The following is a 24,935-nucleotide window of genomic DNA, read 5'->3' as shown; positions in this document are numbered from 1 at the left end:
CATAATTTATTTTTTTATGATTATATGATATCTATTAATATTATTTTTTCAATAAATACTTATAATATATAATAATAGGTAAAGACTCACGTACATTTGTTTTCGTCAAAAATTACTAGTTAAAAAATTTTAGACGCTGACTTAGAGGGTGTCAAATGTGCGAACTTCGATGCACATTTATACTTTTTTTTTCTTTTTTTGAAACATGCATGCTTTTTTGGTGTGTACCTATCATTTTAATCGATTAAATTATGTTATTTTAATTAGATAAATTAATTTAATTAAAAAAATAGTAAATTAAATTTTAAATTAGTCTAAATTAATATTATTTTTTATAGAGAATAATTACAATATATTTATTATAGAAAATAATTAAAATACTTCTATTATATATATTAATTTTGAGAATCTTAAATTCTAATATTTGTATACTTTGTCATCATATTGTTAGAATTTAGATTTTAAAAAATTAATATATATAATAGTGGTATTTTAGTTATTTTTTTATAATAAAAATATTATAGTTATTTTTTATAAAAAATATTAATTTAGACCAGTTCAAGATTTAATTTATTAGTTTTTGACTAAACTAATTTATCTGGTCTAATTTTAATAAAAATGTCATAATTTAATCAATTATATATGTTAAATTTTAATTATTAAAAAATATCTTTAAAAAAAATATTTTTCACATCTTTTTATATTAAATAACTAAACAATATTTTTCTTTACCCATATTTTCCGTACCTTTGTTCTAAGATCTTGACATTATTTTACACTATGATATTTCCAGAAATCTTGGTGGTATTAACAGTTGAAAAAGATGATATATAAGGCAATAATGGTCGTATTATTGACATGAAGTTCGGAGACAGTTACAAAATGGAAGGGTTCGGGGGAGAATCCACGTCACGCCTAGCAACCACTAGGCCTTAGAGATCCATGAATTCAGTTGCCAATTCTCTCTTTGTTCTATTCACCTCCTAATAACTTCTAATCTTTCTGAACCATAAAGTTTCTCAGGCAAGTTTCACCAAATGTTTACAATCCTTGCCGTTCCATAACAATGTGATCACTCACTCATTTTTATCTTTCTTTTGAATTTTGAAGATGGATCGGCGGAGATCTTACGAGAGGCAGCAGAGTTCAACGCCGACGACGCCGACGTCACCGTCGTCGGGTACGCCGCAGAACCTCCACGCACGCGCTGGTTCCACGGGCTCCGTCATGGCGAACCCCCGGAGAGTGCAGAACATCGCCGCCACCAAAGCGGCCGCTCAGAGATTGGCACAGGTGATGTCGCATTCAACGGTAGACGTCGACGACGAAGACGAAGAGGAAGTTTCTCTCGACTATTCCACGCTCAGTGTCGGCATTGGCCTCGGAGCTGCAAGACCTGCTCGACCTCACTCTCCAATGGTAACCATATATCTATCCATATTTACATACATACATACGTACATATTCATTCATAGTTACAATGCCTTCTGAATCTGCTTCCAATTCCATGTTATTGTTGTTGCTGCTTCTATAAGAGAGTTCCAGCTATTCCGGAGCAACCTTCATCCTCAAGATCGCGTTCACCATTGGTAATATAATCTCAATCCTGCGATATTTGAATTGTTAGAGTTGGGCTTAATATTTGAAAAGATTTTATGATTTTTTTTTTTAATTTTGTTTTTCTATATTAGTCAGTTCGTATCGTTCAAGAACGACCGCAATCTTTGAGAAGCATATCGAGTGGTAGAACGCTGGTAACTTCTGCAAATAATGCTGTTGCTGCTGTTGACCAGCAACCGGTGCGACCATCGACGCCGCTGAATAGTGTGGCGGCAGAGCAGCCAACTTCTGCTCGTTCAATGATGTCGAACAGAGGACCGGATCAGTCGCCTACTGCTCGGTCTATGATGATTAATCGGACACCTCAGCCGCCACTTCCCAGTAGCACCACTGGCGATCAGCCTCCGTCTGCTCGTGCATCGGCGATCCGTCCAACTCCGGTCAATAAGGTGGTTATGGTGCCGTCTAGTGTACCCATCACACTCAGGCGTGATTCTTTTGCAAATATTCCTCCCTTGGATACAACTACCTTAGATTTCAAGAAAGACAGAAGGTACTCTCTTACACTCAGGTCAACAAGTTAGTATTGTATTCGAAATGCATCGTACTTATAAAGTGAAAGATAGACTTTGAAATAAAAATGAAGTTTTAATTTAATTTATATAAAAAATAAAATTAGAATTAATTAATTAAAATAAAAATATTTTAGGTATAAAATATTACTAAAATTTTAGTTTTTATTTCCAAACATTTTAGTTCATATTGTCTTTATGTTTTAAAAGTATTGAAATACTAAAATTTTGGAGATAAAAATTAAAATTTAGTACTAATCTTTTTATTAACAAATACAACACCAAATCTCAGTCTCTCATTTTCCATTCCAATATTTTAAAACAACCGCTACCTAAACTATGGGTTGAGTTTGAGATTCAAAACTTTTAGATTCAATTTATAGACATCACATGTTCAATGATTAAATTCATATTGTGAGACTAATAAGTTCTGGGACTTTAGCATGATTATGCTTAACACGTTAATTAACATGATAATATGTTTTTGTGGGATGACTTTATTGATGCAATGCAATTTTGGTTTTGCTTAATTTTTAGTGTAATAAAAAAATTATTCACACACACAAAAAAAAGTGTAACAAAATTTCTGTGTGATGTTTTTTATTGCATTATTACAGTTAGTTCGTTTTCAAATTTATGGCATAATGGTTAAAAGATGTGATATGTATAGTTTTGGCAAGTATCATTATTGAAAATTTACCTTCAAGTTTCTGCTGCATGTTTCTGATGAACATGTAGAATGTCATTCGATTTGGGGAGCATGAAAGTAAGATCAGAACCTACCAATCAGCGTCCTCCTACGGAGCTTGAGGATGAGGTATTGTACTGTCTGGTCCATGTCTAGTTACTATACTCATACCTATGGATGACCTATTTTGTTAGTTGTTTGTTACTTTGTTTCACTTCAATTTCTATTTATTCCTATCTTCTATCATCTTTTAATTCTGATCTGCTGCTCCTGCGTGCATTTCATATTCTTCAACTGCCGTGGAGCGGTGGAGTTGCATGAGTGCATGGCTGTTGCTTCTTTTCTGCAATCTACTGACGAGATGTAAATTTCAATGTAGCTTGATATCCTACAAGAAGAAAACGAGAGTTTGCATGAAAAGGTAAAACCCAACGGATTGACTAATTTTGTTTCTTATATATAAACACCGGTTTTGGGCACAACATTTGATATGTGTTTCCACAGCTTCGGCTTACAGAGGAGAAGTGGGAGGAAGCTGAATCCAGGATTAGGCAACTAGAGCAACAGGTACTTTCAATTGGAAAATTAAATGATATATTCAAGAGTTGAAATTAAAGATGTACATTAATTAGCTGATAAATTGTGCAAATAATAGCAATTTTTTAATAAAATAAAAAATATTTTTAATGGTAAATAATAGATGATGACTTCTGTGATATTTATTATTTGGTGTCTAAATTTTGTTGAACTTATTTTTTGTAATAAATATTAAATATTTAAAAATAATTTATTTTTATATTTTTTAAATTAAACATTAATTTTTAATAATTTTTAACAAGTTAGACACTACTTTTTAATCGGCTAACAATTATCATAAAAGATAAATTAACATAAGATATGATGTAAGTAAAATCAATTCACCTAATTCACTTTACATTCCTAACTACTATATCAATTAAAAATCACACGATGGGATATGTTGACATTTGACTACTTCTGACTTTCACATACCTTTTTTTGTAGCTTGCTTTTGCCAATCTTGCAGAAGGTACAACTTTGGAGGCTCGCCTTTTAAACAGGCAAGTTTAGCATTGAGACTTGAGAGTTTGAGACCAGAATCCAGATGGTATGATGATAAAAATAAAATTAAAAAAAAAAAAACTCTGTCACATGCATGCAGATAACACACTCGGTGTGGTTTGGTCGTTTGGCATAAACTGGAGGTTGGAACAAATAATTAGTAATCTCAAAATATTGTGACTTTAATTAGTTATGAAATCATTAGCCAATAAATTAAGAACTTGTTTTTATTTGGTGTTCTCCTTTGTTCATTTTCTAGTTTTACAATGTTTTTCACAAAAAAATTTTCATACACAAGAAGATAAACAACTCCACTAAAGGAATCTTGGTACCTTATATGACATCGTAAATTTTAGCGAGTAGGTTCGTCTTCTTTTCATTTTATATAAACAAATCAACTACAAATTTTGCATTCTGAAAAAATGTTCATTCTATTTGTTCAGGAAGGAAGCAGCAATGCAGCAAAGAGAGGTTCCTCTTCTTTTCATTTCTCTTGATCTTTTTTTCTGCATACATTTTTAAGTCCTTCTGCTTGGATAGGTTATATTACAAGTAGTTACCCTTATCCTATCACTGATGGCAATCTGATATATAAATAATTAAAAAAAAAAGAGTTAAATCATATTATATCTGCCAATTTTTTTTCCCCTTCCATCATGAAACGGTCTGTTTAATTAAACAGTAGTTAATTGTAGCCTCATCGCATGGCCAAGGGAACTCACGCGAAACGCAAATGTGTTCTTAAAAGGAAAGAACATGCATGTGATTAGCAAATTGAACGACGAAAATCATATCGTTTCCATTTTCAGGCTGCTCTGAGAATTGCTTCTAAGGGTCGTGGAAGTTTGGAAGCTGCAGCGCAGAGGGCAGATGCTGAGGTATCCAGCATTTTACCTTGTACGTTTTATGGTTTTGTTTCAAATTCTTTTTTGCAAATTCTAATAGGTTATAAAAGGTAACATCTCGTGCGTATGAAATTTAATTGGAATTTCTTTTATTCTTTTGCATTAGGTTGAAAACGAGGAGGTGGTGTCTGCATTGGAAAAGCTACGGCTTGTGACTCAACGAATGATACTTACGGCAGAAGAAATGGTTTGGTTCATTTATTACAAATTTTTAACTTTATTTATAATCTTTTTCTTAGTTGAGTGAATTTTCTGCTTTGTTTCGTGTAGGAAGAGGTTACTTTAAAGAGGTGTTGGCTGGCAAGATATTGGGGTTTATGCGTTCACTATGGTAAAATCATCTTGCAATTCGTTTTGACTTTCTAAGCCTAAACTCCATCGTTATTGATACATGTATTTAGTTAATTGTTGACCAATCAATAAAAATATGTTAAGCTAATCTCAATATTTAATTCTAAAAAAGGAAAGCAAAATAGAAACCAATACATGGGTCCTTGAATATTTTTTATATAAAATGCAATGCAATTTCATCTTCCTGTTTCATAAAATATTTAGAAAGTATTAGTTTTGTATTAGAAGAAACTTCCATTTTGTTGCAATTGATGGCTCCGAAATATATTTCAGGTATTCACGCTGATATTGCTGAAGCAAAATACAATTACTGGTCTATCTTCGCGCCTAATCCTTTTGAAGTTGTATTAGCTGCGGGAAAGAAAGCGAAACTACCAGGAGGAGGTGGTGACATTACTTAGGATTTTTATTTCTAACTTTTCTCATTTGCCTTATTCAACTCTCGACAATTAGTTGCATTGATTGACTTCTCTCAATTGTCTCTTTTCTTTTCTGCTACACATAGGTCGCAGTGTAGATGAGGAGGAAAATAAACGTGACTTGAAGGACCTTACAGGGGAGGGAAATATTGAGAGCATGCTTTTTGTCGAGCAAGGGTTGCGGGAATTAGCTTCACTAAAGGTGTCTTTTATGTATTTAGTTTAAAACTGTTCAGGCATGCCCTTCTTTGAGTTTAGTTTAATGGTTTGTCTATGCAATATGCAGTGAAAGGAGAGCCTCTAAAAATTTGCTCCAAATTAGTATGAACTTATTCAATGGCAATTACTAGTTACCACAGAAAACTTTTTCACTTGCTTATTCTTTGAATGGTTTGAAGGTTGAAGAAGCATTGGCAGTTGCAATGGCTCAACATAGGCGACCAAATTCACTGAAAGCAGGTTTTACAGGTGTAAAATTCTATAAAGCACGCACTAAATGTCCTATTATTGAGGTTATTCAAATGTTCTTTTTCTAAAAAATTTCTATATTATACGTCTGACTCCTTTTTTTTATGCAGACGATTTGAAACTGCCAATTGAAGGGCAATGTGACGCATTTGGTAAGTTTTCAATGTCATACTAACCTTGAGAATCATTCTCACAAGTCACAACTTGAATGCAGATGTCTATAAAACACTTGAAAGTTAACATCTATGTTCTATACTTTTTATATGACCTTAAAGATTTTTATTTATTTATTTATTTTGGCATTCAGAATTGACCCAGGAAGAGGCCGAAGATGTGTCTTTTAAGCAGGTACTTCAAGAAAGAAAACCCAGTGAAATCTTTACACATCTTTTTATTATGATGGATTTTAGATTTAACTTGGAATTTTCTTGATAAGTTGTCTCAATATCAGCTTCATTTGATTATATTCGTTTCTTCTCCTTCATTATGTTTGTTCAGGCCTGGCTTACATATATTTGGAGGAGAGCAAAAACGCATGAAATTGAAGCAGACATAGCAGACGATCGTTTGCATTTCTGGATCAACCATACTTCTAAGACACCTAGCTCACAAGATGCGGTTGACGGTACAGTCCAACCTTAATTACTTGTTTCTGTGTCCGTGTCGTATCGCGTTTACGTTTCATTGTCCATTTCAGTGGTTGGTATGCTACTGTCTTCTGCTTTGAAGATTGAGAGAAACACACTATTATAAATCTTCCAACTCTAGTGGTTGCATGACTTGGGAATATAATAGACTCGGATTTACCACTTTACAAGCAAGTAGAGAAACTGAGTAACACAGTAGTAAACAATGCTGATTAACCTCTTAGCAAATATTAAGGCTGCCTTTTGGAATAAGATTTTGTAGTACATTATCCCTCTGTGCAGTTGAGCGTGGACTTGCTGAGATCAAGAAGTTGGGTATTGAAATTCAGCTGTGGGATGAATCACGCAGAGAGTTGCTGGAAGAGCTAGAAGATGAGAATACCAAAACACCCAGTCGTGCTGACTTTTGATATATACAATTGAATTGAATTGAATTGAAATAGATTCTTCACCAAATTATTCCTTTCACACAAATTCCCAAAAAAGTATGATAGGCTGTATTTTAAGTGAACGATTATTATATTTATAAGCTAATGTCATGAATTTGTTGTGAGAGTGTAAAAAGTACTAAATTATTTATAGATTATAGTTTAATTTTCTGTTTTTCTAAATTGTGTATGTATCAATACATTATTGATATTCTGTAAGAATTTTAGAAGTACACATAATACTTTAGAATAAAGCTAATTTGGAAACAAAAAAAATCTAAATTTATTACTGGCTAGTTTTTTCTAGACATTAAAAAGATAGTTCTTGGCAAGTTACATTATTTGTATGCCCAAATAAAGAACTCTTAAGTTTTGAGGAGGATTAAAAAAGCAAAATACGGAACCCCAATCTAGAGTATGTGAAATTTTGTTTCTCAAGCGATTTTTCACATGAACATAAGGTAGAGTTGTTGTGTAGAGTAGAGGTCGAGAGGACTTTTATTCTTTTGTGTTGGACTTTGACGGTGTTTTAAAATAATGTGAAAAGTTATTGTGTTTTTGTTTTGTGTGGATGCCACAGATCTAAGGTCATATTTGTAGTTTTTAATTTTTTTTATACTATAAATCTGAAGGTTAAATTTATAATTTTTTATTTTTATTTTTTTAAAAATATAAATCTGAGGGTCAAATTTATATTTTACAAATAAAAAAATTTTTAGCATACAAATTGAATCTTTTGATTTATTTGAAATCGAAAAAAAATTTAGCTTACTACAAAATATAAATCGAATCCTCTAATTTATACACTATGAAAATCTAACACTCTAATTTATATATTATAAAAAAATTTAAATTTATATAAAAAATACATCAATTAACTAGGATTACACATCAACTATAGTTTAAACAATATAATTTTTTTATACTTACTTAAAAATCTTGAGTTTGAATCTCACTTTTAATTTAAAAAAAAAACTTTTATTTTATCATTGTTTTTATTTTTACAAAATTTTGTTCTTGATAAGATGAGACAGGATCTGAATTAAAAAAATTAATTAATTAAATAATTAATTTAGACTCTACCAATTTAAATTAATTAAAAAATATTTAAATTTAGAAAATTAAATAGAAATTAAGAAATAATAATGATGGAGATGAGGTGGCAGTTGGGTAGGTGAACGTGGCAGCAAATGCTGGTGGCATATTGGTCCGTGAAGCTCGTGGTCTTACACTCTCAGTCACTATAATTCTATATAACCAAAAAACCACACCTATTCGGCTATTCCTCTTCAAATAGACACATCTCCTTATTCTAGATTCTTCTTTCCCTTCTCAGTCAAGGGGTTCCCTGAGGTAACATTACCTCCTATTTTCAATATCTCTTCGATCTCTGACATTCATTTCTTCAATCTTCTCTCTTCTCTCTGGTAGTTTTTTCTTTTTCTTATTGTTCTCGCTGAATCTCGCTTTTTGTGCTGTTTTTCTTCGATTCATCATATCCGAATGCCTCTGTACGCTATTAATGGACCGATCAACTCAACTGGCAGCTAATTTAAGTTGATAATCAACTAATTGAATTCCGTCGCTTGTGTTTTTTTCTTCATTTAACTTGAGTGATTTAACATATTACTTCATGATTTTGATTTTTGATTTTTTAGGTTTTAGAATCGCTATGTAAATTTGTTAGTCTCTTTAGTTATTGATGATCGATTTAGCTTTTCTAGGCAGATGTTAGTTTTTTCTAAATCTGAAATGAATTCTTTTTTATTTTATTTGTTTAATTAATTAATTAATTAATTTTTCAGATCACAACTGAAAAAATGGTGAAGGCTGTGGCAGTTCTTAGCAGCAGTGAGGGTGTCAGTGGAACTATTCACTTCTCTCAGGAAGGAAATGGTAAGTTTCCAATTAGCGGAATATTTCTGTTTCTGTTTGCTTGTACTTACTATAAAAGTTTGCAATAAAATGAATTGTTATTATTGTGAATTATTGTTGTATAGGTCCAACCACTGTGACTGGAAATCTTGCTGGCCTTAAGCCTGGTCTTCATGGGTTCCATGTCCATGCCCTTGGAGACACCACAAATGGTTGCATGTCAACTGGTATGCCCGTTACCCATTATAATGAGTTCGAACTGATTGTGAACCTGTAGTTTCGGTTGAAATAATATTGAAACTTTCATCGTGTGAGATAGTATTGAAATGCTTAATTTCTATGCTTTTTTATATTCTAGGACCGCATTTCAATCCTAACAACAAGGAGCATGGTGCCCCTGAAGATGAGAACCGCCATGCTGGTGATTTAGGAAATGTTAATGTTGGAGATGATGGTATGACTTTGTTCCTTTAGTACCCTCCTTATCAAGTTTAGTTGTTGGTTCCTTTTGCTTTACATGCATTTCTCTATTTTGACTTGGCATTTGACGTGCTTGTTTGGTCTTTGTTCTAAAATTGGTTTCTTTCATTGTGCTTCAGGAACTGTTAGCTTCTCCATTTCCGACAGTCAGGTATGCTATTCATCTCCTAGTTTAACGTGATTGTGTTGGACATGATCATGTTAAGAGAGTGATTAACTCTTTAAATAAGTGGTCTCTTATTAAAACATGTAGGACTCAATTTGAATAATTGTGCCCATTTCTCTCTCTTTTGTCATTATGCTTTAGATATAAACATGAAACATAAGAGAATCCTGACTTGCAAGTTTCAGTTTTTGATTAGTTGTGTAATATTCGCAGATCCCTCTTAGCGGACCAAACTCCATTGTTGGAAGGGCTGTTGTTGTCCATGCTGATCCTGATGATCTTGGGAAAGGTATTCACCAATAATCTATTTCTTATTTGGTGGTATCTCCTTCATTGATAATCCATTTAGTACCGTCCTTCATGTTGTTTCATGCGTAAATGAAATATTTTGATTCATTTTTTTGTTTTGCAAATGCTTTCTATGTATTGTGGCCGTGGCCGACAACTTATGGATATTATTTGTTATGTTGTGTAGGTGGGCATGAGCTTAGCAAATCCACTGGAAATGCTGGTGGCAGAGTAGCTTGCGGTAAGCATGTTTCACCGCAGTAAATGTTTATGTTGACATTCAAAATTACAGATTTAATTTCAATTTCCTCCCTTTTTTATTGTGAGGGAAAGGGAAAGGAAGGTTCTCTATAACAAAATGAGGGGTTTTAAAATTGCAAAGGCATGTGAAACCCCATACTTCTATCCCTCCTCTTTCCTTTCCCTTTCCCTTTCCCTTTAGACACATCTTGTTATCTTTTCCTCGTGTTATTCCCAAACAAACGCTCGTGTTTGTCAAGTTTGTTTATTTCTTATAATCTGATGTCTCGTTTCAATTTCTTTATACAAGAGATTAGTGTTGTTGTCTGCTAATATTGACTCTGCCATTCCTCTTGTTGTGTAGGGGTTATTGGTTTGCAAGGCTAGATACTCCTTTCAGCCCCTGGATTATCATGCTTTTTCGCGTGGCCAAGCTTTTCTAGTCGTGGAATAAAACTTTTACCCCTTTCCGTTGTTTGGTTAGTTCTGGTCTGTACTTCTGAATTCTCTATTATGCTGCTGTGTTATCTGATGGGCTATGTGCTGGTATTCGCTTCTTAAATACTGATAATCATAATACATTGCCTCAAGTTGCGTCAGGGTTAAAATTATTGTCTCTATCTGAAAGCGCTGCTAATAAAATAGATTGACCGCGAATTTAAAGAAAAATTACAAGTTTACATTTACATAGTTTACAATACTCGTGTTCCCCTGTGGTTATTCTCCATCAATGCCACTGATTTTGGGTGTTGCGTTCGGTTGGTGTACTGCGTTCTACTGGAACAAAGCCCCTGCCACCAAAAACTGGACGCATAAATGAGTTATCGAATTTGCGCCATAAGCGATGAACAGAGTGTGTGGGAGTGGATAGTAAGTCACGAATGCTCCTTGGAGTTCGACCGTAAGAACTTTCTTGGGGTTCAAGATTTGCTTCAGAGTCTGCGCCATTCGAGAGAAATGGTACTGTGATGGCTTTTGGAGAAGCTGAATCTACTATGTTCGCGGTGCTGTTTTTCCGTTTCGGCGTAAGGCCGCTGGGCACAGGCAGCAAAAACCTTATTAATGGCTTTGTCATCAAACCGAACACCTGACAAGTGACAAATTATTGTTAGTACTTACTACTTGGGCTTTACTAGCAAAAAAACGGTTAAAAAGACATTAAAAACATAAAGGAGTATTTGCCGTTTTAATTAGCGGAAATGTCATGATGTAAAACTGAAACAGATAACAGGTTGTAAATAGAGAGCCCACTGTCTTGTGTTTAGGTACTTCAAAAATGACCGTAAGTTCAGAATAAATTTTCATGTTATTCATAAAAATTTAAAATATTGATATTTATTTTAAATTTTTAAATAAATTTAAACACTAAACCCTAGACATGGGACTCGACGTTGCTAACATAATGTTAAAATTTTATAAGATACATATAAAATATTTTTAGATAAATATTAATGATATTTTATTAATATTAAATATAAATTAATTTTTTAACTATTTTTAATTTTTTTAATTATATAAAATATTTTATTTTAACAAATAATAATATATATTATTTTTAAATTTATTTTAAAAATATATATTCAAATAGACAGGTGTGTTGGATGAATGTTAATAAGTATTGTATGGATGAATGTTAATGTGTTGTATCCAAAATGAGTATGATACGAATACAGGATAATTCAATGAAGTGTTTGTACTTTATAGTTAAACACTCAATTTGTATTCGGGATAACTTAAGCTTATAATTATTTTATAAATTTTTTTTTGGTGACTATCTTATAAAAATTTAAAATATTACAGAGTTGATAAACCCAATTTATAATATTAAAGAGGTTGATTATATTCGGGATAACTTTAGCTTATAATTATAAAAGTATATATTTATAGTAAAATAAATTGGTCCTTTTGCCAGGTTGAATGAATTTTTTAATATATGTGTTAAATAAATAAATTTTTAATAAATTTTATTATAAATAAATTAGATTTCTAAAAAATATCAAACAAATTAATTTTGAGGAATTAATCTATCTTGAAAATTTTAAACTAATAAAAATTTATTAAGATTTAAAATATTCTATCTAAAATTTATCGAAATTTATGAATGTTTATTTTGAATATATTTTGTATTTTATGAAAGATTTCCTTTAATATATGAACTAGTATTTCAAATAGTTGAGGTTATTCCTAACAAAGTAACATATTATAGATACATGTAGTCATTATATATTTGTATATAAATAAATATAATTTACTATCAATATATATTTTATATTCTAATATATATTTTATCTAGACAATCCATTAGTAGGGGTTTTTTTTTAACATATGCATGGTTTTATTTTAACCGTAATGATCACTGGTAATTTTTGGTGGAAAATAGAAATAGTAGACAAAGGGTCTTACCACTGTACTGACTAACACAACAGTGATGGTGCTGGTGATCATAATGGCATTCGCTCGCTTTGCAGTATGCCCTAACAAGGTGAACTGCATTAATACCAGTGTTAGTGTTTAACATATCAAACTGAAACGACCTTTTGTTACAGAGATAACCAACACATTAAAAAAGAGTCCTAATTCCAACCTGATTATAAGCAAGTGCCATTGAAACAGCTCCTCTCATAAGACCAGCCCACCAAATAATCACCTAAAAGAGAAATAATGAAAAGACTTGTCACAAAAAAAAAAGGTCCCAAGAGATTCTGTATTGTTGTCACATGAGTCACACCTGCTGCCTGAAGCTTATGCCCTCTTTTGATGACTTCCTAGTGATGTTGGATATGAATGATAAGAGGAAAACAAATGCTGCTCTTCCAGCAAGTACTAGACCCAACAATACTGAGCTCACAGCAAGAGAAGTTGCAGGCCTGCAGAGCAAACAAGTGTGGCACATGAAAGGTTTTTTATTATAAAAAAAATGTTAGTCTTGAGAGAAAACATTCGACAAGAGTGAATAAGATACATTCATTCATTTTAACAATCGAATGGTATTGGTCACTGGTAAAAAGGAGACCAGAGGCAAAAATCTGTCTAGAAAAAGAGAGAGAGAAAAAAAATGTTCCTTTTTCAGACAATCTTTTAGATGTTATTGTTATCATGAGACAATTTCTAAGCAAATTTTTACATCTTCGAAAAAGAAGGCAGCAGTAGAGACGTGTTTCGGTACTTGAAAAACATATATTGCGTTGCTGCAGTGCGTACCTATCGCTAGCAAACCTCCATTTATCAATGTCCAAGGCATCCATACCAACATAAAGGAAGATAAAAGTCTCGGCAACAAATGACAAAGTAGCAAACGCATGTCTGTAAAAAAGTTAAGTTAAATGTTCATTGAATTGGATAATGTTGCTACATCATACAAAGAAATGCATTGATTAACGAAGTCTCTTTGGAAGACATACTTGGTAGTGATTCTTGAGCTTTCAGACACATTATGCCAAGTATAGTGAGACATTGTAATCCCACAAAAGAACACAGTGAGAATTCCACTCAGATAGCATAACTGGAGAACATGTAGATATAGCAGCACAATGCTAATGATTTATGTAATATATGAATCAGAAACATAAATAACATTTAAAATAAAAAAGACCTCCTGTAAAGTTATCTTTAAAACTTACTTCAGCCATCATGTAGGAAAGGTATGCCATTAGCATCATCAGAGCAAACTCACGATTTGTTGAGTGCCTGCAATGAGTATCATTAAGTTGTGTACTACTTAATTTTGATACGAACTAATTTAATTGCATATATTGCCCAAAATATGGAATTGGAAATTAGAAAAATTCAATTCAAAATGATACCTGCCAATGTAAAGCTTCTTAATAATGTAAGCACTGAGTAGACCAGTCTGCATGTGGAGACATATTAGATAAAAGCCATAAACATGCACTGTGTGTGTGCGTGCGTGCTATGTGTACAAGAGGGAATTAGAGGGTGCAAGATAATTACAAAAACCCCAAGAAGAGTGCTTGTGGTAAATAGATACAAGAAGTTGCCAAAGAAATGCAACCCTATTGATGGATTAATTTGGTTGATGTCAAAACTTTGGATCGCATTGAAAAGCACCACTGATGTAGCATCATTTACAACACCCTCTCCAAATACAAGACTGTACAATAAAGGTGTCTCATCCTGATTTAGCACCTGTATCATACAGTTCCAAACCTGTAAGGTGCACACAGAATCCGTAGCAGAAAATATTGCACCAATTGCTGGAAATGTTTGGAAAATAATGAGCCACACAAATAGAATGGCAAGTAGCCAACAATATGAGATTGAAAAAGCAAACACCATAATACCTAGATAATCCGCAATCTCCAGTGAACGAATTCCAATCTTCTTAAAAGTTTTTGCGACACCTGAAACGATGCTTCAAAGAGTTCAATAAGAACTAGACAATTTCCAATTAAGTACAGTTTCCTTTAATGTGATTGGCTAGTTTTTCTATTTTGATACCATAAAGAACTACTCCATGTGTCAAATACTCAAATTACAATAATAATGTGAGAGATGCCAACTATTTAGTACATTATGTTAAATCTTAGAGAAGAACAAAAGAAATCCATAGGCATACCGTAAGTTATGATGGCACAACTTATCAATGTACCAATAGCACCAAACATCATGATGGTGATAAAGTTAACAAAAAACTGCTTCTTTTTCACCTGAAACCTGAGACAGTGCAACATAAGTTGTTCATGATTCAGATCTCTATTTCATGTTCGGATGTTCCAAATTTTGATTAGCAGAATAAAAATTTTCAACTATTTAGTAGCATGAATAATAATCAAGATATCAAATTGGCCAACTGTGGCCAAGAGACAAGAAGACACATTCACTTAGAGCAAAAGGAAAATTTTTACCAAATTTTTAGAAAACTAAGATGTGAATTGTTCATCAAATATGCCACTAGACCTCTTTCAAGTTATCATGAGATGCGTCATCGAATCTTGATTGATAAATACAGGGTCAAACATTTTTAATTTAGCTCATTGGACAAATACTCTAGTTGGTGTAAAAAAATTTAAAAACGAAAAAAAAAAAAACAAAAGAACAAAAGTTACCCGGCATTAAATATGATAGGTGGCAGAAGGTATATGAAGAAAAGGTCCTCACTGAAAACAAGAATATGAGAGCTTCTACCACCGCTAAGCATCAAAATGAGTATGCCGGTGCATATTCCCTGAGACCAATCCACATGGAAGTTGAGTCATAATTACTGTATGCAATACTTCATTGGCAAACAAGCTGTTAAAAGAAAAAAAGAGAAATATTCTGGTACTCATTTTATCCCGTAAATCGAATTGATAGTTTGATACACATTTCTTTATTATTAAATTAGCACAGAATTATAACCCAAATAGGATGAACATCTTATCCAACGAAGAGAGTGTGTATGTCCGTACAACGTGGAAATAGGCGCGGGTATGAATCAGGCAACTCATTCGAAAAGTGAGGTTACTTACTATGACAAGGGCAGTGATGGACTCATTCATCCAGCGATTTTCCTCAAGAAGATGTCCAATGACAATACAAGCACACAGAAGTGCCACAAATATGTTCATGGACACAACGGAGCCATGATCTGAAGTCGATAATGCTTGCAATTTCGCAAACAGAGAACTTATATGATCAATAGCCATTTTCTCAAATTCTCTAGAAATAAATAATCGCAGAACCAATTAGATTATTGCTTAGGAACCAAATTCAACGCCACATTTACAAGCCAAATTTATGCCTCGGAATCGGAGCTGCCATGCTCATCATATTCAAAAACCGTTGGATCTTATCAATAAGGCTAATAGAGTTTCTGCAATTAGAGCATGAAACATGCATATAAGATTTTGACAGAATAAAAAACATGTAGAAAATAATGCAATGGAATATAATTAGAATCTTTGAATCACGATTTAGTGTTTCATAATCATCAAATAATCACCGAAACGCAGAGACTTGAACGGAGGAAAACTCACCAATGCGATTCCAGCAAGCATATGCTAACGTAGCAGTGTTAGAATCACTTGAAGGTTTCTTTAATTTCCTCTCTTTTTTATTTTCTTTTTTATTTTTCGGTCAATTTTTCAATGATTCCTTACAGAAAGCAAGCTCATCACAACTAGCTAATAAAAATGAGAGAGAATGCAATTGGAAAGGTTGTTGTAAGTTGTAACAGAAAAACGAAACGAGAAATGGAAAGATAGAAGAATCAGTTAAGAAAATGAGGAGAAAGCGATAATAATAATTGTTCGAATTTGATGACATTAGAAGAGAAAATCACGCAAGCGACGAAAGCTCTGAGAAAAATGGAAGACAAACGTTGAATTCAGAATAAAACAAGCGTGAGCACACAAACCAGAATAGTAATGAGTTCTGCTACCCTACAACCGCGATCACGTTAAGCTCAATCATGAATACAATATTCGCCGTTCATCATTGGTTTCGTGAGTTATGAGGCGGGGAGATTTCCTCTACCTTATATATGTTAAATTAGTTATTTGGTGTTTGAGAAGACCAACATAATTAAAACCTTAAAATAAATGGAATTAAATGGGTATAGCTAGCGACGTAGCTGACAATGATAATGTGATTCTCATGCAATAAACAGAGTAGTTACTTTGGTAGACTTCCCATTGACCAAAAAGTCCTCCGGTCAAAGAAAACAAAATGTTCCGTAAAAAACACTATTGGGTTCCGATAACTATGTGGGCCTACCCAAAGTGAGTCCAAAACAGCCCAATCCAACTCCTTCAGTGTGTCTGTGACACATTCAATACTTTTTCTCCATACTCCATAGACTTGGACACTCGCTCAACTAGTCGGAAGAATCTTAAGAGGATGGGTGCGCCGAAGAAGAGCGGCGGCGGAGGCAGGGTTTCCGTCACAGAGGATTCCGACGAACTGGTTCGTGTTCCGTTGCAGGCCATCCTCTTAGCTGATAGCTTCAACACCAAGTTCAGACCTATCACCCTCGAATGCCCGAAGGTCCTCTTGCCTCTTGTCAATGTTCCGATGATCAATTACACCTTGACCTGGCTCGAATCTGCCGGCGTCGAAGACGTTTTCGTTTTCTGCTGCGCCCATTCCAAGCAAGTCATCGACTATTTGGACAAATCCGGTTGGCTCTCTCAGCCTAATTTCTCCGTAACCACCATTGAATCGCACAATTCCGTCAGCGCCGGTGACGCCCTCCGCCTAATCTACGAGCGTAACGTGGTATCCATTTACGTTTTTGCCCTTCCTTGCTATCCATTTGTTATTGTTCTTGTAGTGACCAGTGCACTTTTTTTTGGATACTTTGTAAGATTCATGGAGACTTTGTCCTCATCAGTGGTGATACTGTGAGCAACATGTCGCTTACTCAGGCACTTGCAGAGCACAAAGAAAGGAAGAAGAGGGATAGTAATGCCGTCATGACAATGGTTATCAAACGCTCAAAAACTAACCCCGCTATTCATCAGTCTCGGCTTGGTACCGATGAGCTTTTCATGGCCATTAATCCGGATACCAAGCAGCTTTTGTATTATGAGGAGAGGACTGACCTTTCCAAAGGGGTTATGCATCTTGACAAGTCATTTCTTGCTGATAACCCTTCCCTCACCTTGCACCATGACAAGCAGGTGAATTACATACTTTCTGAAGGAATTGGATTACTGGTGATTATGCCTATCGAAGTGTGTGAAACGAAATTTCGGTACCGGATTAGCTGTAGTTAAGGAGTCTCTCAATTAATTCATTAATTAATTATCTACTGTTGTTACTGATGTTTTATTTATTATTACCTTGTTTGGTTATATTTCTCAGTGATATATTTTCTGCAGGATTGTTACATTGACATCTGCTCGCCTGAAGTCCTTAGCCTGTTTACGGACAATTTTGATTACCAACATCTGCGGCGTCATTTTGTGAAGGGATTGCTTGTTGATGATGTAATTTCTCTGCTGTGTGCTAAATTGAGTCGTGCTATTATTTATGAAGTTTTTCTTTAAGTCCTTAATGGAAAGATAAAAGCTTTTCCCCATGAATTTCTTTCTTATTGTAAGAGAACAACCAAATTCCATCACTTATCTTCCCTCAAAGTTGATATGTTTGATGGACACATAGTCTCTTGTTTTTTGCATTCTATAACGGATGCATTCCTTGCTTCAAAATTAACTGTGTATTGCTTTCAGATAATGGGGTACAAAATTTTCGTGCATGAAATCCACTCAAACTATGCTTCACGGATTGATAATTTCCGGAGCTATGACACTGTTAGCAGGGATATAATCCATAGATGGACGTATCCAATGGTGCCAGATGTTATGAATTATGGCAACACAGCTACTAAACTTGAACGACAGGGAATGTATCGTGCTTCAGGTATGAATAAAAGTTTCTGTGTTTGCTGGTGAAGAATTTCATGCATACCTGATAATATTGCTGTTGCACTCTATTTAGTATTTATTTTGATGAATTCGTTTCTCCGTTTTCAGAAATATCACAATCACAAACCGCTGTTATTGGTCCCTTCACTGTTCTAGGATTTGGCACCAAAATTGGGAATAACACTATAATTTCGGATTCCGTTATTGGAAAAGGATGTAAAATTGGATCAAACGTTCAGATTAAAGGTTGCTACATATGGGACCATGTCACCATAGAAGATGGCTGTAAACTTAACCATGCTATTGTTTGTAATGAGGTGACTTTGAAGTCAGGAGCTGTTCTGGAACCTGGTGTTATTTTGTCATTCAAGGTTTGTATGGTTGTATCTGTACCATTTCTTCAGTTGCCTGAATTCTGTCTTTCATGTTTGTCATATGTTTGGGCATGTTTCAACACTGGTTGTGCTCAAACACAATAGTATGTGATTTGTCTGTCACTCATTTCAAGATTGAAAGTTTAGGACTTTATTTTTTATCTTTTATTTATTATGTATACATATCTGATCCGATCAGGAATTTTATGCTTCCAGGTTGTAGTTGGGCCAGAGTTTGTTGTCCCTCCTTATTCATATGTATCACTATTACAACAGCCTGTTGAGGAAGACAGTGATGAGGAGCTTGAATATGCTGACAGTACTAGCGGTATTGCTTCATTTCTCATAAAACACTTTTATTTGACGTGCTTTATCATGGGTCCTACTGTCACTGTTTGGCAGTCAATCTGATTATGATTATGATGTCTGCCTTAATACTGTCATTACTTCAGTAACAACTCTGAAAACAATTGTTTGTACCTAAGATATTGATCTTTTCAAACTAGTGCTGATTGATTGTTAAAAGCATATTGTTACACTTGGTTCGAGAAGCTAATATTCCAGAATAATTTGATTGAACAATAAACTAACTATTCTTATTATTATGAAGTGCTTTCATAAATTAAATGCGCATCGTAAAACTTTCAATTGCCAATTTTCTGAAAGCTTTAATAAGTTAAATGCACATTTTAAACCTTTCAATTGCCAATTTCTGGTACAGTCATCACAAGCAAAGTGGATAAGTCGGATGAAGAGGATGCATCTGAAGTACCAGAGGCACGTATTAGCTCTGTTTCAGAGGTTGGTTTCAGAAGGCTTCGCAATTTATGACTCATACATTATTTGCTGTTGTGCCAGATGCAATAATGCTTGATAGAATAACTCAATGTGGCTGAGTTGCATGCTAGTATAGCTCTCTGCTGGATTAATTATACACATGAAGTAATGTGAATAAAAGACCACTTAAGTATGAGTAATATCAAATCTATATGTTATGCTACACACTAAACAGGTGATTATTAAACCAAATCATAAAAGGCAAATTAAAGATACCTAGGAATATTCTACAATCCCACTTATGCTGGAGCCTATAAATCATATGCTCCAAGCTGGTCATATATAAATTGTACTGAGGACCATCTATCTGGTGAAAATTTCTATATATTATCTTATCTCTCACAGAATGAAAGTCAATGAAAATGTCAGGCTGCCACATTATTGTAAATTATTTCTATCTTGCCTAGTTCACACAATTTGAGTTCCTTGTTCAAATGTTCCATAAGTTTGCATGTGGGAAGAAATGAAGCAACTTTTGCTGTATATCTGGCAGAAACATATTATTATTATTATTATTATTATTATTATTATTATTATTATTATTATTATTATTATTATTTTGCAAGTCTTTTTAGATACCAAGATTGTTTGATATAATGTTTTATAGGACATGGAATTTATTGTCTCATTACACGTTCTTTTTATTGATCAGCTAGGTATGGGTGGGGTTGGTTACATTTGGCAAAAATGTGAAGGAAGCCAGGAAGAAGAGTGGAGGCATTCAGTGGCACCTATTCCTGCAGATAAAATTTCTGAGGCAATGAAAACCATGGAAGATGATCTGGAGTTAACTCATGATGGCAGTATTCTCCCACCTTCTGGAGAGCTGATACCTGATTCTAATGACTCAGATGAAGATAATGAAGACTCCAGGGATGATTTCTTTGAGAGAGAGGTACAAACTTGAAACTTCTTCAGATGCAGGTTGTAGATTCAGATTTTGAAGTTTTCCATTTACTTTATTAATTGCAGGTTGAAGCGACATTCCTCAGGGCTGTGAATGAAAACATACAAGAAGACCACTTGATCTTAGAAGTTAACTCTTTGAAGTATGCATATAATTGTGGTTATGTATATTGTTCAAAGTTGAATGTAGATTGTCGGAGACCTATGCTTTGGAGTTATTTTTGCATGTTTCTTTTGTTTTCATTGTATGACTTTTTTGTTTCCTTCTGCCTAGTCTCTTGTTCATAAGTTACTTCCCCCTGCTTTCCTCTTACAGCCTCTTGATAGTTTAACCTGTCGGTCTCTCAAATTTAAGTATTTGTTTTGTGGTATTTTTCTTGGCCGAAGTTGATCATTAGCTGATATGCATGAGAACTTTGAAATGAAGTAGGTTGACATGTTTTTGCTATTGCAAGGAGTTTTTATGTCTTAAATCTTGTGGGAGGAATCAAAGGATAGGACTAAGTACTAGCATGCATTTTGCTTGACCATACAACTGTAAACTGCTCTTATTTTAAATATTATATATGTCAAATAATTGGCACTCTATTTTTGTCTACAGGACATGATATCTTCATGGAATATATTTGGACTTTTTACCAATTGGATCTTTATGATTTTTATATTTTATTTTTTAACCACTAATGTTTGCAATATATGCATTAATTGTTTTATGGGCATCAACTTATACAAACACTGCCTTTCTCTGTGGCAGGTTGTCATGCAATAAGCTGACTGCTGATTGTGCGGGAGCTGTGTTTTATGCTATGATGAAGTATGCAGTAGACACTCCCCATAGTTCACTTGGTAAGCCTTCCTTCCTTCTTTCTACATCTACCTGATCCTTTTAGACTTTTCCTTTTTTTTTTTTTTTTTTTTACAAGTTGTTGCTTTCCTGTTAGGTCAAAATATTTCCAGAGTTTAGTTTAAGGATGTAAACTTGCTTGGAAAACTTGTTATCTTGCCCTGCTTAGAGATACCAGATACAAAATCTGCAGAATGATGGGATATAATGAATCAACTGGATTATTCAGTTTGAATAGCAAATCAAATGTAAGGCAGGGCAATTGAAAGACTTAGGAAAACTAAGAAAATACTCGGTGGAATAATTAAGAAAACATATTCTTTTTATTGAATCCCCACCACCCAAGGCCAACAGTATTGGTTGATCCAGAGTTGACTCCTCCTAGTGGGATAATGCTAGATGGTGCATGTCTGGCTTGACTAATTTTACTTTTAGAACTCTGTTTTGTATTATTCTCAAAGGTTGCTTACTGTTTACTTGTTTGATTTATGAATTTCCCCAGATGGCTTGATGCAGAATGTTAAGGCTGTTCTATCAAAATGGAAAAAGGCTCTTACATCCTATCTGACAGACATAGATGAGCAGGTGTCTCTCTCATTACTTTAACATCTGTGTAGTGATTCATGCTCATTTGTTGTGATTAATGGATATGCATTGTGTTATGCTTTTGTCAGTTTCAATAAGAATGCAGCCATTTAGCACATGCTGCCAAATTTGATTCCCAGTTCTTCATGTTCTGCCCTCTATTAATTTGTTTTTATTATTTAACTCCAGATTGAGATCATACTGAAATTCGAAGAAATTTGTTTAGAATCTGCTAAGGAGTTTGCTCCATTATTCAGTAAGGTATGCTGCTCTTTCACGAGTTAGCCTTATTGATGTGTTTTCATCTGTCAGTATACTCATCATAAATATGCATTGAACTATATTACATAGTTATGCACTGTACATTCTGTCTAAAGCCTTGAGTTAACAATGTTATGAAATGGATTCATATTTTTCACGCTAGATTTGTTATCTCTTCGTACCCTACTATATTGTTATGAAATGGATTCATAAAATGTTTTCAGATTTTGCTCTACATGTATACTGAGGATATTATTGAAGAAGATGCTATTTTAAGTTGGGAAGATGAGAAGAGAGACGCAGATGAGGCAGATAAAGTATTTGTTAACAAGGCTCAAGATTTGATCCAAGTAAGTTTAAAACTAGGTCACGAATCATGATACCTGTTTATCTTTTTACCATCCTGATGAGATGCATCAATATCTTATGTGCAGTGGCTAAAAGTGGCTGAAGAAGAAGATGAATAGAAAGTATAGGAAGGATTTCGTGTGGCTAAAGATGCTCCGTATATGATAATGCCAGGTTTTTATTTTGTGACATGTTTTCGGCGTATATGATCTTGAGGATTTTAATCTAATGAAGTTCAAATGCTTCAGAAGAATGTAACTCCTCAAGTCTCAAGTGTGTTGAATTCTGTGATTACTAATGTCAATTTTGTCCACACATGTTAATGAAATTCTCAAATTGGAATTTTGAGACCTTGTTCTTAAAGAAAAAGAAAGGGGATGGTAGCCTGATCACTGTTGGACTAGGATTTTGAAAGACACGAGTTATCTGTAGTATTGTTATTAGTAAGGCTATTTGATATTGAAATCTTTGTTAAAATGATATAATCAAGATTGAAATGTAAAATAGTAATTGCAAAACGCAAATAAATTGTTCTGCATATTTTCCTTCTCTAGTCATCTTACGACAAATACAATAGATTCGTGTAGTTTATCATGTACTTTAATTTTCGTGTTGAATGTAGGATAATTGAATTTTGGGTATTTGACCTGAATGTAATACGGAGTTTATTTCGAAGTCTAGTTCAAGTTTGGGTGTGTTTAAGCTCAATGATAGTACATGATCTTTCAGTTTTGGAATTTTTATTTTATTTTATTCTTTTTAACTTTTGGTTGCCAATTTTGGGTGTTTTAGTGTTAATGAGGGAGGTTTCAGGGTTTTCTTTTTAATTAAAAAAAAAAGAGGTTTCTTCTTGGTTGCCAATGTTGGGTGTATTTGAGCTGAATGTTAATAAGGGAGGTTTCAGTTTTTATTTATTTATTTATTTATTTATTTTGTGGTTGCCAATTTTGGGTTTGCTTATGTTGAATGTTAATATATGAGTTTATTTCGAAACCTAGCTCAATTTGGTTTTGTCTTGTGTTTTCTGGTTTTGTCTGGCATTTTGGGTGTGTTTTCTCTGAATGTATTAAGGGAGCATTCAGTTTTGGAACCAGTTTTTGTTTATGATTTTGTTTTTATTTTTTAAAATTTCTTGGTTGCCAATTTTAGATGTGTTTGAGCTGAATGTTAATTGAGTTTATTCTGAAGACTAGTTATGGGTCAAAAAAAATGACTTGAAAAAAGAATATCTCTTAGTAGAAGAATTTTAGTTCAACAACAGCAATAATAATGGTAATAATTATCTTGAAATTTAATTTGAATACGCTCTGTGCATATATCTAATTGTATAATTCAGTAAAAGTATACTTAACCCTGTTATTAATTGTAATTTGTTATTTTATATTCACAATGAATCTCAATTAAATACAACATTAATTATCTTCTTATAGTTAAATATATATCTTTTTATACGTCGGTAAAATCATGGTTTTCTTTTCTGGTTCGAAACCTTAGCACCCCCTTTTTATGGCATAATGCAAGCAGCTTTACTGCACACTGAACCCATGAGGCAGGCAGTTCTACACTTCTATGTAAAATCAACCTTAACATATATGTTTGCATAATAAACATTAATAAAATACTTAAACTACACTCTTCAGGAGGATAGAAATGACACATTGCAAGTATGCGGAAAGTGGCATTTTATGATTGGCATTCCCTTCCCTAATATATATACCAATCCAACAAACAAAAGAGCAAGCAAACGAAGCCATTTTCAGTTGGTGATGATGCTTGTTTTATTTCACTCTTTGGTTTGGAACAACCATTTTATATGGTTCATCAGAAGTGAGGGGGTCCTGGAGGTCCACCAAACATTGGTCCACAACAACTCTCCAAGAGACAGCAGCAGCACAGTAAGTATAAGCTGCCATCAAATACATACAACAATTTCAATTAAAGAGTTCACATTCTGAATCACATAGATAGATAGATAGATAGATACTGACCAAGAGGATAGAAGGCTACATATACAATTGCAGAAACCGCCGCCAGCAGGAGGCCCTCCCGGTGGTCCCCAAGGTGGTGGCATATTTCCTCTCCTTTTCTTTCCGTTCTTTACTTTCTCAATTCCTTTGTTGAATAAAATGTCGTTACTTAGCTTGTAGTGTGAATGTATAACAGAGTATTATAAGAGGCAGAGAGAGATTGGGTGATTAAGTTTCTTGCAGGAGTGACTAGTGACTGAAAGATGGCGTTGTTTCTATA

General features: G+C 33.7%; 5 protein-coding genes and 1 long non-coding RNA gene across 7 annotated transcripts; 4 read left to right on the top strand and 2 right to left on the bottom strand.

The window, feature by feature from the left end:
• Positions 1–997: 997 nt before the first annotated feature.
• LOC110272925 (coiled-coil domain-containing protein SCD2-like) lies at positions 998–1,825 on the top strand. Its single transcript, XM_021125670.2, has 4 exons — positions 998–1,419; positions 1,536–1,589; positions 1,692–1,743; positions 1,794–1,825. The coding sequence occupies exons 1-4, from the start codon at positions 1,111–1,113 to the stop codon at positions 1,823–1,825; spliced, it is 447 nt and encodes a 148-aa protein (XP_020981329.1). The 5' UTR covers positions 998–1,110.
• LOC107491804 (coiled-coil domain-containing protein SCD2-like) lies at positions 1,701–7,218 on the top strand. Its single transcript, XM_021126255.2, has 16 exons — positions 1,701–2,113; positions 2,871–2,949; positions 3,200–3,241; positions 3,325–3,387; positions 3,844–3,899; positions 4,344–4,371; positions 4,710–4,778; positions 4,912–4,992; positions 5,076–5,136; positions 5,430–5,540; positions 5,662–5,777; positions 5,974–6,043; positions 6,154–6,195; positions 6,351–6,391; positions 6,542–6,668; positions 6,973–7,218. The coding sequence occupies exons 1-16, from the start codon at positions 1,860–1,862 to the stop codon at positions 7,098–7,100; spliced, it is 1,368 nt and encodes a 455-aa protein (XP_020981914.1). The 5' UTR covers positions 1,701–1,859; the 3' UTR covers positions 7,101–7,218.
• A 1,126-nt stretch (positions 7,219–8,344) lies between these two features.
• Positions 8,345–10,757, top strand: LOC107492082 (superoxide dismutase [Cu-Zn]). 2 transcript variants are annotated; one of them, XM_016113052.3, is made up of 8 exons: positions 8,345–8,471; positions 8,924–9,014; positions 9,119–9,220; positions 9,352–9,447; positions 9,593–9,624; positions 9,853–9,928; positions 10,115–10,168; positions 10,532–10,757. In XM_016113052.3, exons 2-8 carry the CDS (start codon positions 8,939–8,941, stop codon positions 10,552–10,554), a joined length of 459 nt encoding a protein of 152 aa, XP_015968538.1. In that variant the 5' UTR covers positions 8,345–8,471; positions 8,924–8,938; the 3' UTR covers positions 10,555–10,757. The 2 variants fall into 2 exon arrangements, with proteins under 2 accessions (XP_015968538.1, XP_015968539.1); XM_016113053.3 differs by lacking the exon at positions 8,345–8,471 and adding an exon at positions 8,511–8,545.
• A 1,726-nt stretch (positions 10,758–12,483) lies between these two features.
• LOC107492081 (sodium/hydrogen exchanger 1) lies at positions 12,484–15,812 on the bottom strand. Its single transcript, XM_016113051.3, has 12 exons — positions 15,636–15,812; positions 15,234–15,352; positions 14,744–14,841; positions 14,469–14,528; positions 14,119–14,381; positions 13,971–14,017; positions 13,788–13,854; positions 13,569–13,669; positions 13,369–13,470; positions 12,896–13,034; positions 12,752–12,814; positions 12,484–12,654 (listed from the first exon to the last, which is right to left on the bottom strand). The coding sequence occupies exons 1-12, from the start codon at positions 15,810–15,812 to the stop codon at positions 12,508–12,510; spliced, it is 1,383 nt and encodes a 460-aa protein (XP_015968537.2). The 3' UTR covers positions 12,484–12,507.
• Positions 15,813–16,952: 1,140 nt separating this feature from the next.
• On the top strand, positions 16,953–23,236 carry LOC107492080 (uncharacterized). Its single transcript, XM_016113050.3, has 14 exons — positions 16,953–17,382; positions 17,472–17,786; positions 17,988–18,095; positions 18,339–18,528; positions 18,642–18,904; positions 19,124–19,235; positions 19,629–19,708; positions 20,397–20,639; positions 20,717–20,793; positions 21,405–21,496; positions 21,997–22,079; positions 22,269–22,340; positions 22,565–22,690; positions 22,775–23,236. The coding sequence occupies exons 1-14, from the start codon at positions 17,005–17,007 to the stop codon at positions 22,805–22,807; spliced, it is 2,172 nt and encodes a 723-aa protein (XP_015968536.1). The 5' UTR covers positions 16,953–17,004; the 3' UTR covers positions 22,808–23,236.
• An 895-nt stretch (positions 23,237–24,131) lies between these two features.
• On the bottom strand, positions 24,132–24,935 carry LOC107491856 (uncharacterized). Its single transcript, XR_001592680.3, has 2 exons — positions 24,677–24,935; positions 24,132–24,594 (listed from the first exon to the last, which is right to left on the bottom strand). It is a non-coding gene; the product is annotated as an uncharacterized LOC107491856 (long non-coding RNA).

The sequence above is a fragment of the Arachis duranensis genome, chromosome 6, assembly GCF_000817695.3.
Source record: "Arachis duranensis cultivar V14167 chromosome 6, aradu.V14167.gnm2.J7QH, whole genome shotgun sequence".
NCBI classification, from domain to species: Eukaryota; Viridiplantae; Streptophyta; class Magnoliopsida; order Fabales; family Fabaceae; genus Arachis; species Arachis duranensis.
Note: the sequence above shows the minus strand (reverse complement) of the source record. Positions and strands in the feature narration are given on the sequence as shown.

Excerpts from the sequence above, each read along its gene's own strand:
- LOC110272925 (XM_021125670.2), top strand. The coding sequence starts at position 1,111 with ATGGATCGGCGGAGATCTTACGAGAGGCAGCAGAGTTCAACGCCGACG. Across the intron at positions 1,590-1,691 it reads CAAGATCGCGTTCACCATTG|TCAGTTCGTATCGTTCAAGA; the intron begins GTAATATAATCT and ends TTTCTATATTAG. Across the intron at positions 1,744-1,793 it reads TTTGAGAAGCATATCGAGTG|CAACCGGTGCGACCATCGAC; the intron begins GTAGAACGCTGG and ends GCTGTTGACCAG.
- LOC107491804 (XM_021126255.2), top strand. The coding sequence starts at position 1,860 with ATGATGTCGAACAGAGGACCGGATCAGTCGCCTACTGCTCGGTCTATG. Across the intron at positions 2,114-2,870 it reads GATTTCAAGAAAGACAGAAG|AATGTCATTCGATTTGGGGA; the intron begins GTACTCTCTTAC and ends ATGAACATGTAG. Across the intron at positions 2,950-3,199 it reads CTACGGAGCTTGAGGATGAG|CTTGATATCCTACAAGAAGA; the intron begins GTATTGTACTGT and ends ATTTCAATGTAG.
- LOC107492082 (XM_016113052.3), top strand. The coding sequence starts at position 8,939 with ATGGTGAAGGCTGTGGCAGTTCTTAGCAGCAGTGAGGGTGTCAGTGGA. Across the intron at positions 9,015-9,118 it reads CTTCTCTCAGGAAGGAAATG|GTCCAACCACTGTGACTGGA; the intron begins GTAAGTTTCCAA and ends ATTGTTGTATAG. Across the intron at positions 9,625-9,852 it reads TCTCCATTTCCGACAGTCAG|ATCCCTCTTAGCGGACCAAA; the intron begins GTATGCTATTCA and ends TAATATTCGCAG.
- LOC107492081 (XM_016113051.3), bottom strand. The coding sequence starts at position 15,812 with ATGGCTATTGATCATATAAGTTCTCTGTTTGCGAAATTGCAAGCATTA. Across the intron at positions 14,529-14,743 it reads TTGTGCCATCATAACTTACG|GTGTCGCAAAAACTTTTAAG; the intron begins GTATGCCTATGG and ends GCATCGTTTCAG. Across the intron at positions 12,655-12,751 it reads TGGCACTTGCTTATAATCAG|TTCACCTTGTTAGGGCATAC; the intron begins GTTGGAATTAGG and ends GTATTAATGCAG.
- LOC107492080 (XM_016113050.3), top strand. The coding sequence starts at position 17,005 with ATGGGTGCGCCGAAGAAGAGCGGCGGCGGAGGCAGGGTTTCCGTCACA. Across the intron at positions 18,096-18,338 it reads AGGGATTGCTTGTTGATGAT|ATAATGGGGTACAAAATTTT; the intron begins GTAATTTCTCTG and ends TATTGCTTTCAG. Across the intron at positions 21,497-21,996 it reads CACTCCCCATAGTTCACTTG|ATGGCTTGATGCAGAATGTT; the intron begins GTAAGCCTTCCT and ends GAATTTCCCCAG.